General features: G+C 35.5%; 1 protein-coding gene across 11 annotated transcripts; it reads right to left on the bottom strand.

Annotated features, from left to right (window-relative positions):
- Nucleotides 1-515: 515 nt before the first annotated feature.
- On the bottom strand, nucleotides 516-15655 carry LOC131144405 (uncharacterized). 11 transcript variants are annotated; one of them, XR_009133809.1, is made up of 6 exons: nucleotides 15382-15651; nucleotides 15261-15301; nucleotides 12555-12726; nucleotides 11257-11378; nucleotides 1072-3458; nucleotides 516-886 (listed from the first exon to the last, which is right to left on the bottom strand). XR_009133809.1 is itself a non-coding variant. In XM_058093041.1 (6 exons), the coding sequence occupies exons 3-6, from the start codon at nucleotides 12638-12640 to the stop codon at nucleotides 741-743; spliced, it is 330 nt and encodes a 109-aa protein (XP_057949024.1). In that variant the 5' UTR covers nucleotides 12641-12747; nucleotides 15261-15301; nucleotides 15425-15651; the 3' UTR covers nucleotides 516-740. The 11 variants fall into 11 exon arrangements, 1 of the variants encoding a protein (XP_057949024.1); XR_009133805.1 differs by having other exon boundaries at nucleotides 516-1109; nucleotides 3399-3458; nucleotides 11257-11405; nucleotides 15375-15594; XM_058093041.1 differs by lacking the exon at nucleotides 11257-11378 and having other exon boundaries at nucleotides 1072-1109; nucleotides 3399-3458; nucleotides 12555-12747; nucleotides 15425-15651.
- Nucleotides 15656-15880: the final 225 nt, after the last annotated feature.

Genomic DNA, 15880 nt, shown 5'->3' on the forward strand with positions numbered 1-15880 from the left:
GACCAGAGCAGAGATAGGTAGCGTGGGGATAATGCATCGCATTCAAATGCCAATGAAGATTTTGATGCGAGTCTTATCACAGAGTAGGCATCAAGGCAGTGGCCCATTCCGATCCCTCCTTCATTTAGCTTCTTTATGAATTATGATGATGATGGGGTCATCCAATATGCTCAAACAAACATCAAAAAGCAAAAGTTCTTTCATGGGTTCTCTATTATTTTGCTCCACGTGGGCGTGTACATGAGTTCTGGGGCATTTTTTAATGTGTATATATATATACCATTTTTTGGTTAAGCTTAGACCATGAAAAATGAATTGCCACTGAGCTAAAATCAGAATATCTTTTGAAAACTTTTGGCCACTCGAGATTTTAAATTTCTCCACCTGGATCGAAATCCATCCTATACCCAACCCAAATTTGATGGACAGACAATTTCATGATATGATCTTTCAATCCAACAGTTCGAACTTTTACAGTGTCACGATGTAAAACTACATAATTTTAGCATCATTCCGGTTGAATCCTCACTTGTATACAAAGAACATCCAAGTTGGACAGTCACTTAATAGGTACATCTAATTCAAATCAATATGCAAATTTATTTCAAATCTAGTACCTTAAGAACATGTTTCCAACATAAAGAAATAAAATTCGTGTTAACAAGAGAATAATCTCCTCATACTCGTGCTTCTGCAATTCAACCACATAATTTTGGGATCTCACATGTGCATTCCCTCAATTATAATTTCACGCCCAGGATCATTTGAATGCACATCCCCATGGCCCCATAAAAGTTCAAAAAGAAATGAAGGTGCGGGTGAACTTGCAGGGAAGACCCTCTATAGATGACTGGTAAAAATCGCAATACAGAGAGGGCCAATCCTTCTGCTCCCATGTCAAAATGCCCATAAAATAAAATAGAAAAAAGAACGATGCAAATCATTCATGTTGCCTCCTCCTTGGTGATCAAAACAATTAACTTTAACACAAATCAAGAGCTATGTAGGAGTAGGACATCATTGAACACATTAAAAGTGGATCATTGCGTAAGTTATATATGCAAACTGTACCTATGGATTTATACGTTGGAGCAGCTATAGCTAATCCCCTGCAAATACAACCAAATAATGATGCAAAGCCTCAAATAATCAGAGTTTAGGAAGATACTATTGAGATGGTTTGCTAGAGAATATATACACACACTACTGTCATTGAAACTATTTAGAAATATCTTTCATGCTCATGGGAATAGAACATGTTCCTTCCACATAAACTGTTGGATGATACACAATACATGCTCTGATAAGGACACAGCATGAAAGAAGATACAAAATTGATGGGACAGGACTAATAATAAGCTAGTCACTGATACCTGCAACGACTGTTGCTCCAGCACAAAATTAGATGATGTTGATCCATCAAATTCCAATAACAACAACAACACAACTTTAAAAAGTGAGGACTAAATAAAGCAGCAAACATCAAAATTTAAAACAAGATTACCACAATAATAAAACTTATTAACAGTGGTATGAATCTATAATTGAATTGAAATTCTCATAATAGCAGAAAGGCAGTACAATCACCAAGGCAAAACTTGTCTTCCTGGCTTGTGAACATGCCAAGTATGACAACCTAACTGAGTTTAAACAATGCTTTAAAAGGAAAAGGTGTCCTCCAAGGTGTTTTTGACACTAATAAGTCATAAGCCTAAAGGCATTCAGGCTTAAGTCTCTTGGAATTTTTTATTTTTTTATGCAAAAAAAAAATATAAATAACTTACATATATTTTAAGAACAGGAGGAAATTAGAAAAATTACATATAAAATTTGGGAAAAAACAAAAAAAAAGGATCAAATATGACCCATTAACTATCTATGGCTCATATTCTTTTGTCTCTGCTTATGAGCAATGAAGAGAAAACCCCAGAAAATCAGATTGGGCTCATATTGTCTGGTTTGAGAATGCTATTCCTAGGCATTAATTTATCTTGTGGTTAGCCATACTCAATAGGCTGCCTACTTTGAATAAGTTGAAACAGGGAAAGCTAAATGATGACAAAGCAGATTATGCAACAATGGACTGGAGACTCGTAATCATTTGTTCTTTGATTGCTCTTTCATTCAAGATATTTTTTTAATAGTTGTTCTAGCCTAAGAATTGATGTTGCAGTTGCTGAATGGGATATATACATGATGAAGCTGAAAAATCTTGGAAATTCAAAGAAGGAGATATTAGCAGAACAGATTTTGGCCACTTCAATCCATCATGTTTGGAAGATGAGAAATTCTCTGATCTATGCTGAAGTTCCTCCTGATTCGAATGATATTGTCTTGCAATTTGTAATTGAGGTGAAAATAGCTTTGGTTAAGTTTTTCTGGTAGTTGTTAAAGCATAGGTTGTTTATCTGTATTTTACTGCATCTGTACTTGTATTTCCCTTTGGTTTTAATGAAGCTTAATTACCATATATATATTTTCTGGCCATTCTAAGCATAGAAACTTGAATTCATTCAAGTAAACCATGCCAAGACATAATCATAACATTAAAAAATTCAAATTGTGTTCATTATCCAATATCTCAATTATTTGGAAAGGTCTCTGCTCACAAGCTTATAAATTCACCAAGACTATAGCATCTTTTCATAAACACATCAAAGTTAATTTTTCTAGCCCTTGTTTACTATCAAATCTGACTAAAAACTTATAAATCAAAAATGCTTGAGCCTCACTTAAAGGAGACAGTGCACCTTTACAAATGCAAAGCCTTGTTGTATTACATGTTTAGGGATTTGGTATTTTAGACCCTTGCTCGGGAAACATGTCATCATGAGGGAGCCTCAATTGCACTGTTTAAAATATTGAGTTTAAGAATTGATAATTAATGACGGAAAACGTAGTAACAAAAGAAATCAACAGTAAATATGATAATTAGATTCATAAAATATAAACCCAAACAAGCATTAATGTCGGGCACATACCATGCCAGCTCTTTATTGAAATGGTGTTACCTACAGTGTTTGAAACAGCAACCCAATATCTGAGAGAACAAAATTGTTAGTCCCCCTAAAGATCATTCATGGAGGTATCAGTTTTACTTTTCAATTACTCAGGTTGCATACACGTACAGAGACATTTTTCAGAAGCAAGGTATTAGTTTTACACATCTACATAATTAAAGACGGATCGACCACATGCACGCACACATACGCATTATTACTTTCCATTTTCTTTCATTCATAGAAAGACAAAAAAGGTATAACAACGAAAATTCTAAATGCTATACAGGAGAAGACCTACGCTGTGACATGCATACTTCGCACAGAAAAGCAATTCTAAAATGGGTAATTCTACTTATGTGATGCAAAAATCTCATAGAGGAAACTCAAGAAACTTACAAAACCCTTGATGATTGCTCATGCAAAATTTCCAGCCCTGTTTTGCAATTCAAGGGTGCTCTGCTTTACACACAATTAAACAAAATGCATTAATTAGTTAAAAGCAATAAGATACCAAAAAAATTGCAGCAGCAGAAATTACAAAAATAAAAATATAAGTAAAAGGAAGAAGGAGGATTAAACAGAGGAACAACCAAAAGAAACAATGTTAATCTTTTCACAATTTTTTCGCTCCCTGAATTTTTTTCAAAAAAAAAATCCCAACCAAATAGAACACATGTCTTATTTGCTTATGACTTCACCAAGATTTTTCTCTCTCACAAACACAAATAGCTCCAAATTAGTGTTAGGTTCTTTTCTTCCCTGTATTTCTTGGAATATGTGTGCATTCATGTATTTTTCCAATCAAAAAGAAACTCTCCTCGCCTCCTCTCCCCCCCCCCCCCCCCTCTTGCCTGTCATGAAATTGATCCTGGAAAAATCACTTCACTTCAAATCATTCCCCTCTGCCAACTCAAAAAGTTTAGGTCTTAAACTGGTGTGTCCGTGTGAGGAGAAGCTTAGTACCTATTTGGGAGGGGGCTGTGGAGAAAAGAAAAGGCAAAAAATTAGTTAGGGAATTGGCCATAAAGGTCCTCAATGAGTCAAGGGGCCTGAACCAAAACATATGATAATACTCAACCTCCTTGGTTGGAAGCCCTATGCAAAAGATCTCATCCACACATTTCAATATCCTTTCACTGCCTTTCATGAATCGTACCACTCCCATGCAAAAAAATATCACAAAAATGAAGAGAAAGATCTTCTCACCAAAGCACTTGAAGATACAGATCTTCAAATTGCCACTCGTGAACAAGCTTGAGGTCCAAAATAGAGGTGAGTCGAGCCAAGATCCTGAATATCCTCTATTCCTCTTGGTTTCACTGCCAACGCCATCAATAAAACCAAAGGGAAGGAAAAGGAAATCCTAAAGACTACTCAATAGACCCACTCCACCTCAGTCACCTTGTTATTTGTCTAACAACTACAGGACATGATACCAAACACAATTTAGGCACAATATAGTGGTCCCTCTCAAAGTTCCCTTATACATACAAATCCATATACAAAATGCATAATAATATAAGGATGCCAAATGGATCTTAATCTCCGAAATTCAACCAATTCGATGGAAAAGGCAACCCCAAACACGTTGCTGATTTCATTGACAGATTGTGAAAGTGTAGGATCTATCAATATCCAAGGAAACCACCTCATTATTTGTTAAACAAATTGTCAAGTCTTTGCAAGGCAATGCATTTGACCAGTACACAAACTTAGATTCTAAATCCTTAGGAACAACTTGAAAGGAAATGACTTAATTGCTTAAACAAAACTTGTCACAATTTTAGTTTGATGGAACTAAAAAAGAACAAGCAATGGAAAGACGAGGCTATCATGGACTACATCAACGGGTGCATCTTAAGTCTTGACTACAATGAGCGAATTTCAAAAATTTTCACTATAGGATGTGCATCAAAGGCATGCACTAGGAATTGCTTTATATCCTCAAAGCAATTAAATCAAACACATTTGAAGAATTAGAGACGTGCACATTAGGGTTGTTCAAAAATATTTGAAAACCAATTTGAATCAAGTCTCGATTAACCGATTTGTTCAGTTTGGTTTCGGTTCATTTTTTTACGGTTTTCAATTATCAGTTTGGTTTCAATTTTTATGTTCATGAACTGATTGTTAACCGAACGGAACCGATATATGTATTTATTTACAATATGTATTATATATATTATATATTATTATATAATAATATATAATACATCTTAAAGTTACAAAATAGTACACACAAATATTTTTTAGGTGATTAACTTATATAAATAAGGTGTAAATGCACACTAAATCAAAACCCAAGTCAAATATCTCATTTTTCTTTAAAAAAAATTATAAGGGTTTGAAAATATGCTTGGATCAGATAACCAAATTGAACTGTCGGTTGACTGGACCATCGGTTAATCGAAGGGTTCAGATTGGTTTCATTTCACAAAAACATAAAGATAAGCATCGCAAGCCACGGTAACCAAAATCCTCTCGTGGTTGATAATAGAAAAGAAAAGAAGTAAAGAAAAATACTAATCCCTTAAATAGCTCCACCAAAGGCCCAATGGTCATGAACACTGCTTTCATCAAGATATCAGGAAAGGAGGCGCCCTAGCTTAAAGGGGTTGGAGGAAAAACAGTACTAGTTACCTAATTTAGACATTCCAAAAATGTTTGACTAGTTGAAAAGCAAACTACTTGATATTCTGAAATGTAAATGCCTTGGGAAAATGGAAAAGGTACACAAGTCAAATTTCTACAAGTAGATAAGGTAGACAATTGGAATTTCAACAAGTACCATTAGATTCTTGGTCACCCTCTCTAGAAATGCTTTATGTTCAAAAAGTTCACCATGAAGCTTGCTAGGGAGAAAAATAAACATTGAACTTGATGACGTAGATGAGTATAATCATGCTACCACACTCATCAGGGCAATGAGCACCACACATTCCTGCCCTTCAATTGGTGAACCAAAACAAAAGCACACCTTAATGACAAAGCTCAAGCTTATTCAATTTGGCATGCCTAAACCTGTTATAATGAATGCTAGCCAAAAAGCTCAAAAGTCAAATCTGACGATGACAATAAGTCAACAATAAAATATGAAGAAGGGTAGACTTTCGTGACATTATGTAAGAAAAGGAAGTCACATCCTACTCAACCAAGGCCACTTCACTAAAGAGACAAAAGAAGAGAAATTCAGTTATTCAAATGAGAGGAAAAAAAAAAAAAAGAGGAAAAATGTCAATAGCTAAAGAGGCCACAGTTGAATAGGGTGATATTTTAACAACAAGAGCCTCGGGAGCTTGTTACACCTAAGTAATATTTCCTAGAAGAATCCTTAGGGGAGAACACCACGAAGCCTACTGATGATTCCCAAACCCATGGACAACTCCAAGTCTTGACATCCTACGTAAGCATTGGTGATTTCATACAGCTTTCCAAAGCTATATAAGAGAATTTTATACATGCCCTCAAAAATCCAGAGGACCTTGACTCCCAAACTTCCAAGACAACAAAGATGGTGTCCTTTAGGTCAAGTGTTGATATATTATCTCTTTCACAAATGAAGATCATTTCTTGGGCTCAAAACCCTATAATCGACCACCTTTGGTCTCCATCTATATTCATGAACAAAAGTTCAATCAAATCCTTATTAATGGGTATGTACAATCAACATCATGCCAAAGGCAACAATTAAGGAACCTAGAGGCACTATGGATAAATTATCTTAAAGTTGCCCACAATTCCAAGGCTTTAACCAAGGTGGTCTGTGGGCTATCAACATGATCAAGCTTGGCGCTTATCTCAAATGATTCTAAAAAAAAGTCTTGTTCCATGTCATCAACGCCAAAACAACTTACAAGTTGTTATTAGTAAAAACCCTATATCCATGAAAAAGGCATCATGCCTTCAACTTTCACCAATGTTTTAAATATTTCTAAGGAAGGGTGAGAAAGGTACAAGCTGGCATTAAAACTTTCTCAGAGGCAGAAACTCATTTTTCTAATACCAAGTTTTGTCAAGAGGTGAAATAATAAAGGAAGCTCTTCCTTCATATATTCTTTCCAGGAGCTGCGTGAAATCATAGAAGGAAAATCAAGTTGATCCCTCTAAAAGGATAAATTTTATAGTCTTCCAAATCCACTACAATTCTTCATTACATTCCCCTATCTCAACATAAAAAAAGGCAATCCCATTTGCTAAGCGCACTAAGTCTGCGAAAAACAAAGAAACTTACTCAAGCATTGGAGTCAAAAGACATTGAAAGAATTAAGAAGGTTATGCCACACCTTTGACAAAATTATTGAGCATTGTTATTAGAAAACTTTTAAAAGGGTTTACTCGTCTATCTCAAGCTTTATCAAAACAAGACAATCTTCCAAGTCATTGGACAAAAAAGTATTCAACCCGAAAGCTTATAAACTTTTGGCTAAATCCAGATATGACTTCTAGAACCTTGATTTGTTGGGAAATCTAAATTTGAAACTCACTGGAGAGAATATTCATGGCCTCAGTGACACAATGAAGTTGTGGCAACAAGGGTTTGATGTACCTTTTCATGGAATCAGGCTTGATTATAAGCCGAAGGCAGCAGTCAAAATATCAGTCAAAGGGTAGGCTAAAGTGAAAATTTCACAACATATAACAGCGAAGGTTGTGGATGAGCCTAATCAAGAACATAACAGCCAACTCTTGCACTTCAATGTTCGACTAAATCAAATCTACAATAGCTAGACTCTTTGTATTTGGAAGACTCAATGTTACAATCCCTAATAGAGAAGAAGGTGCCTCTAAGGCTCGCAAGTCTGCTTTGGAACTCTTGGGACTGGGAGTTTTAAAAAAAAAAAATGCATTCAAACACTTTTAAGAACGAGTTAAAGTGGAAGCATCAAAGATAGAGCATCTCTTTATATGTCAAGGCATACGACGCGCCATTTATTGATGTAGTTGAAGACAACCTAATCTTTTCACTACTTGGTGTTTGCTAGCTCCATCAAACTCATTGCAACGAGTGTTGTAGAAGCAGTTAAGGAATTCTCTAGGAATATTTGCTCCCAACTATTGATGGATTTAGACTCTAACTCTATGTACATGTTAAATGCATTGTCTCGCAGAAACTAAACAAATTTTTAACAAGAAGGTCACCACAACACCACCGGTACCAGCATTGTTGCATTTGAAAAAATGGGTGCTGTGTCCTTTAGGCTTACATTTTCCATTGGATTGGTTGAATTTTGGAAGTTGATATCCATTTGGCATCCTCATGTTATCAGTGCATTTTTTATATAACTTTCAATACATAAAGAAACTTTAAAAAGGGCCACCACACTGTGTCCAGATTGTGTTCGTTGTCGTACCCTATAGTTGTTGGACAAATAAAAAGGCAATCAAGGCACTAATGATGCTGGGAGTAAAACTAGGAGAATGTTTAGGATATTAGCTCAATTCACTATTCTTTTGGATTTCCCATAAGCGAGGGAATTTGAATATCCTTATCTTCGGTTGTTTTGGTGAGAAGTAAGATCTCTCTCCATTTTTGTGATCTTTTCTTCCTTAGTAGTGGCACCAATCACCATGGCAGGAATGACGTTAGTAAGGGAAGGGATATTCAATTGGGTGGATGTGATCTCTTCCATAGGGCTTTCAAATAATGACCCAAAGTATGAACTATTGGAAGAGTGATCTTTTGTTATATGGTTTGGAATTTTGTTTCTAGTCCTAGAGTACCCTGAGGACAGGGACACCTTCAGGTTTGACATCTTCTCAGTGAGGAGATCGAGCATTATTAACTTATTATATGTTTTGGCTTGGTCCCTTTGAGGCCTTGACGGCCAATGGCCCTTGATTTTTTGGGAGTGAGGGGACCTGCAAAAGTGGTGTTGTTTCTGGTGTTGATATCACCACCTACAAATTGAAAGCCATGAAGGTAGTAGTGACCTTCTTTTTGCTTGGTTCTTTACTTGAGCAAATGGTCTAATGAAACAAACTTAAAAATGTGTTATAAAGGAGAATACAATAAAAGGCAAAGAGGTCCAGCTAGGCATGCCAGAAATTTGTAAACTGCAAATTTCATGCCTTAAAATTAAGATAGGAAAAATTGGTTAAAATGATTGATTAAAATATTGAATAAAAAATAGTACAATCCCTATGTATACTCCTTACAATAAAAGATAAAAAATTCCTCAAACTCAATCTCCTGACAAGATCTGCAGATTCAAGGACCTGAGAAGTGTGTTCCCAAACGAGGTTAGTGGATCTTTTAGACAGTGAATTTGACAATTTGGAATATTAATTTGTAATTTTGTAATGATGTCTGATCTCTTTAAAGTGATTGTTGATTCGAGGAGCATGCTCCTAAAGAAGGCTAGGCAGTGGTGGATCTTTCAAACGACCAATTTGACAATCTATGGGAGATGGATTTGTATACGAAATTCATGGGGATGAGCTTGATCAAAAGAGATGGTTGTTTATGACTTTATGCATAGAACAGATCGCACAAACAATTAGAATTTTGATGTTCTGGCTCAGGTTGAAGCAATTTCCAAAGAACAAAGGCTACATTGTGATGTGACTTTCTCTTATGTTTTGGTCTTTTTTTTGTGGGGGGGGGGTGCCTTTTTTGAGAAGCCAGTGTGAGCTTTTATAGGCATGGATTAGGGTCAAGTATAACTCTAGGAACCCCTGTATTTTGACACATGTCCATGTCTATAAAGATCTAGGCTCAAGAGCTGACTAAGCATATTTAATTAATTAGGCCCACAATTTGATGTTAAGGCCCAAAGACTCTTTTTTTATGAGGCCCAATATAATTTTATATTAATCAGTCTCATTAAAAAGTATTAAAGTAATTAAACAAATTTATTGAGTTGTTTGACATAGACATTTCTTTCAATGCCTACAACCAAGTTTAGTTAGGATCACTATGGAAGTAGGAAAACCTTTTCTTAATCTTCAAATGAGGGGCATCAAAAGTGTACTTCAATTTCAAGTGCACGCACAGTTTCACATACAAAGGATATTATATCTAAAAGCAGCCTCACATGAAGCAATTAGGATAACCAAGCAAATAATACTGGTGCGCATCCTCACGTGGTTCTTATCCTGTTATCCAGGAATTATGGGCGTATAAATGGGAGAGTAATTTTTTTCATGTTTTTTGGGAAGGAATAGCTTATGCAGACAAATTGCCAAAAAATAGGTGCTATTCAGGACAAGCCCTTCACCACTTGGGAACACTCCAAAGTGCTTGCAGCTACAACTACTTACTGATTCGTATGTTGTTGCAGTTCTTAGGTGAGTTCAGTTTCTTTTCCTTTGTCTTATCTTTGTTTCCCTCATCACCAAAAAAAAGGGGCAGTCAAGAAGGTGCACTTAGACGCCCAAATGAATCCAGAATAGAAAGAAATTGATTGTGTGGTCGAGTTTCAACCTCTCTATTTTTATAGTTTATCAACAGCATGCAAGGCCCTTGAGAAAATTGGTAGTGGAAAATTGAAGAAAAATAATACATAAATAATGGAGAGAATGGTCCAATTCCAAAAAATAATGAGTTCCAAACATAAGCAGACCACAATACAAGATTAACTGTGGTCTTTAGGCCCCTCTGTTTGCACTTAATTGTCTCAAAACTGAGGCCGGGCTCGTAATAGTTTAAAACTTAGTGAACTCTTGTTCAGTAAAACTCTTAATTTGTGCTAAAATACTTGTGAATATAAGAGACGTCAATTAGAGGTCCATTCAAAGACTGTTTTTTGAGCCCCTAGAAGATATAAATTCCACTACACAAGGTCACCTACACATCCATAGACCGTTCCAATTATATTCAAAACCTAGTTCATATATTCAAAACAGCATCCAGTATTCAGCACTTAACCCTTAACTTATCAAATGCCCCCTTAGTTTCATATCCAAGTATAGGTCCATCATAGGCCACAATAGATATATCTTCTTCCCCAACCAATTGTTTCTTTCATATCCAAGTATTAGGCCATCATAGGCAACAACAGATATATCTTCTTCCCGAACCAATTGTTTCTTCCCATTTGGCCCTGATAGGAGACATCACTTCTTAAAAAATCCAAAGGATTGCCATATACTAGGAAATGCCTCACATTTATCAAAGGATAAAGAAACCTAAACAATATATGCAACTTTAGCATAGAAAAACAATTTCGAAGAGGAAATTTTCCAAATGTGTTAAGACTAACAGAAAACAAAGAATACTTGAAAACAAGCATAATTTCAGCAACTTCCTCCTGACCATCTATTGTGATGTACTGCTCGAACAAGTACTTGTATCTAAGTCCATAACCCCATGCTACAGTAATTCAGTGTTCCCACTTGCCGAGGATTTGAGAAGGAAGAAGCAGGCCACCTTAGTCCCTGATTTCAAATGGCAGCATTTGGCTCCTGTCAATAACCATCTGACAATATTAAAATGCCTCAAAAAGGTCATGTACAAAACTATAAAAGATGAATAAGTATATATCATATTTATAGAAATGTCAAATCTGAAAGCAATTAGTTTACAGCTTGGAAGAATTTCAAGAGCGTACACTGTAGGGCTTTGTTTTTTTTTTTTTTGGGGGGGGGGCGCCAAAGTGCCATCAATCTTTTTCTCTTTATTTATTTATTTTTGGTGGCCCATGTGAGGGTCTGGAGTGAATCCATCAGTTCCAACTCTCAATTGATATGGCTCTACTTTAATGTTCCAGTCTAAAAGTCATATATGCTTTAACCTACATATTTCCAGTATGTACTGACATTCACAGACAACATGATCATGACAAGGAGTGCGAGACAAGAAACGACCTAGCTGTGTAGCCCATTACAATGGCCAAATTGAATAAGAAGACATCTTTTGATCTCCTACTTTAAACAGCTACAATCATATGCTTATCTCATGTTCCTGAAAGTCCATTCTATTTGGAAGGAGATACATTTTTAAGGACAAGATCCAAGGTACAGACTACAGACCATGAGGTAAACAAGGAAGGTTTTGGAGATTTGCAAGTTCATGGTGATACTAAAAGTAGTAGGGGGATGGTTTTCTTCCCATACCTTGCTTCAACTTGTGACTGTAAGGGACCTCAATTAAAGCTCATTCAAAGGCTCTGTTTTTTTTAGCCTCTAGAAGATATAAATTCCAAGATACTACGTCACACAACTCTCCTTATTCCCCAAACACTATCTCACATACACATTCATAGACCGTTCCAATTGTGTCAAAACCTAGGTCACAAATTTAAAACAGCATTCAATATTCAGCAGTTAACAGTTAATGTTTCATATACAAGTATTGGGATATTGTAGGCAATAGCAATTACATCTTCTCCCCCAACTCATCTTTCCTTTCCACTTGGCCCTGATTGGAGACATCACTTCTTAAAAATTCCCAAGGATTGCCCATCAACTAGGAGACGCATCATATTAATCAAAAGATATATAAACCTAAACAATATATGTAACTTTAGCCCGGAAAAACAGAAAACAAAGAATACTTGAAAAAAATCCGTATTCAGCAACTTCCTCCTAATAATAAATAGAGAGAAATCATACCTAAGGCAACTTACAGCAACTTTCTCCTGACCTTCTTTTTCGATGTACTGCTCAAACAAGTGCTTGTATCTAAGTCCATAACCCATGCTAGACTAATTCAGTGTTGCCAGGGATTTGAGAAGGAAAAAGGAAGAAGCAAGCCACACTAGTCCCTCATTTCCGAGGGCAGCACCTGGCTCCAGTCAATAACCAACTGACAATATTAAAATGCCTCAAAAAATGTCATGTATAAAGCTATAAATGGTGGATAAGTATATATCATATATATATATATATATAAATGTTAAATCTGAAAGCAATTAGTTTACAACTTGGTCAGAATTTCAAAGAGGGTACTGTGTAGGGCTTTGTAGGGGGAACAAGTGCCATCAATCTTTTTATTTTCTTTATTTAGTTATTTTTTGTGGTCCCTGTGAGGGTCTGGAGTGAATTCATCAGTTCTAACTATCAATTGATATGACTCTGATCAAATGTACCAGTTTAAAAGTTATATATGCTTTATCCTACATATTTCCAGTATGTACTGACACTCATAGACAACATGATCATGACAAACAGTGTGAGATGAAAAAACTAGCAGTGTAACCCATTACAATCGCCAAATTGAGTAAGAAGACAACTTTTGATCCCTTACTTCAAACAGCTACAATCATATGCTTATCTCATATTTCTGAAAGTCCATTCTATTTGGTAGGGGATAGCATTTTTTAAGGAGAAGATCCAGGGTAGAGACTACAGAGTTTGAGGTAAACGAAGAAGATTTCAGAGATTTGCAAGTTCCTAAATCCTAATAATGCTAACGTTTTTTTAGATAAATAAAATAACTCTATTAAAATGAAAACATAATAAGAATAAAATGAAGATCAGAAAATTCCCCAAGAAAAAAGTGCAAAAGAAACAAATTACGTCAAAGCTGCCTTCCATATCGGACAGCAAAAGATCCCAAAAACCCCCCAAAAGAATGACCCCAAAAAAGAAGCAAGAAAAATAATTTTCTCCCAAATCAATCTTGGAGAAGTTTTTTATCTAGCATTCCTTCCAGTCAAAGCCACCACAAGATTTTAAAAACAGCAGTCCCAAAATATCCTCTCTCTCTCGTTCCTCAAATACCAAAACCTCACCTTTAAAAAAATCCTGAATTGTAGATGGAACCGCCCAAACCTCGCCATAATACGAAAACAAATTGTTACACACTACCTTACAATTAATGAACAAATGACTACTAGTCTCATTAGACGCACAGCACAGCATACAAATGTCTGGACTAAGGGCTTTGCAAGGCCTCTTTTTTTGTAGCATATCATTTGTGTTGATCTTATTAAGAATTAACATCCAAGTGAAGGCCCAGATTTTAAAAGGAATCCTTGCTTTCCAAACAGCTTTCTAAAATACCAAAAAGTATTGGGATGTTTTTATTCCCTTAGTCATCTGTTCACAATTGGAACGAGGAGAGGAATGAAATGATGTTGAAAGGAATCACAAGATTCATTAGAAAAGATGTGATTAGGACTGGTTTATCCTGATGTAACAACATGAAAATTGATAGCAAGGCAAATAATTGTGATAAGAAAAGGAATTGAAAGAAGGAAGTGGGCGATTTAAAGAGTTCTTTAAAAAATTTTCATGAAGGGACTCTTAAAAGGAAGTTTCACAATAGGCACTCTTAGATTGGAAAATTGATTTTATTTTCTTTTCTAACCTTCTGTTTTGCAGTGGATGCCCCATTCTCACTTTATTTGTGCTTCTTTCTCTGCTCCCCCATAAAATTTCTTGATGATATATCATAGTTGCCAAAAAATGCTAACACCCTAGCAAACCACATACTAGTACAAACATTCCAGAACGTGGTACATTTTCATTCCAGAATGCTAAATCTGACAACCCTAAGTGTTAGTTCAATATTTTTCACATAATATTTTTTTATAAGTTAAAGTGGGGAATTATTGCATTATAATTCCATCCTAATTCATTATTTACCCATTTCATGAAAGAAAATCACTTTTAGATCTTGAAACACTTCAATATCTCCCCAACATACAAGTGCTACTGCTATTACATATTCTTCACCAATATATCTATATATGTATACCTCTAATATTCCACATTTTAAAGCATGTGCCCTACCACGATCCTGTTCCTGTTCCATGAACCAGAACGATCTGCATTCTAGGTAACATTGTACTATATATATCCATACATAGATACATGCATTAGTCTCTGTGTGTGTGTGTGCGCGTATGTGTGTATGCTTCTCCTTTCCTACTCCCTAGTGGCACATCAATCTTCCGATTTGATCCAGTGGCCCAATGCTGTCAAAGTTGATAAGCTTTAATGATCAAGGCAAAACTCAAAGTATGAAGACAAGAAAGCATTTTTTTTATAAAAGGTTACTTATTAGGCATAGTTTTTTCAGTCTAAATTTGATTTAGGATTCTTGTTTAGCAGTTTAGTTAAAAATTAGGAGGTCTGAGGTCTATAAATGTATCATTGTATGGGGAGTTGAGCTAGATAAATGTCAATTATAATAAGTAGATTCAATGGTTTTAAAATAGGGATAATTGTGTTTTCCTCTTTTTTCATGATTGACACTACCTGCAACAGTGGCATTAACGGAAGAGAAGGAGACCACGAAGGCTTCTTTAAAGTCGCTTGACATTGATCCAGAAAAAAAAAATGCTATTAAGTGAAAATTATCATACAACTAACCTGACGCTACATCCCCCAGACTGTGCCCAAGCATAGAAAACCTACAATTAACCGCAAATGAACAGCAAGCATAGAACCAAAAATCAAGATTTCAATTGCACAAAGAAAACCTACAATGAACCTGTAAAAACTCCATTGACAAATAATACGCCAGCTCTACATACATCTTCTCGTAGAAATCACGTTGCATTCCAATTAATGATATGCAAATCGAGAACACTTTCGGCACTTGCACAGAATGTCTGGGAAGGCGAAAACCGGATCGGAGAGATAACGTAATGGCTGATCACAAGTTTACATTAGGAGAACAATTTACGGAGATTCAAAATCATAGCCAGATTTGCCATCAAAATACAACACAGGACGCAAATTTACAGAGAAGATGTGAGCCAGCAGTGCACTGGGTGTTTTCATTTTTTGTAGAGAAAAAATTACGGTTCGTATTGAGGAAAAGAAAATAAAATAGGAAATTTTTTTTTTCATATTAAATTATGTTAAAAATGAAAATTTATTTATATATGATTAAAAAATGAGAAAAATTAAATATTAATGACGTATAAAATTAAAATTTTCTTCATGAATTTGGTGTATTTTTTATTTTTTTTTTGTACTTTTCTCGA

Source organism: Malania oleifera, chromosome 12 (assembly GCF_029873635.1).
Source record: "Malania oleifera isolate guangnan ecotype guangnan chromosome 12, ASM2987363v1, whole genome shotgun sequence".
NCBI classification, from domain to species: domain Eukaryota; kingdom Viridiplantae; phylum Streptophyta; class Magnoliopsida; order Santalales; family Ximeniaceae; genus Malania; species Malania oleifera.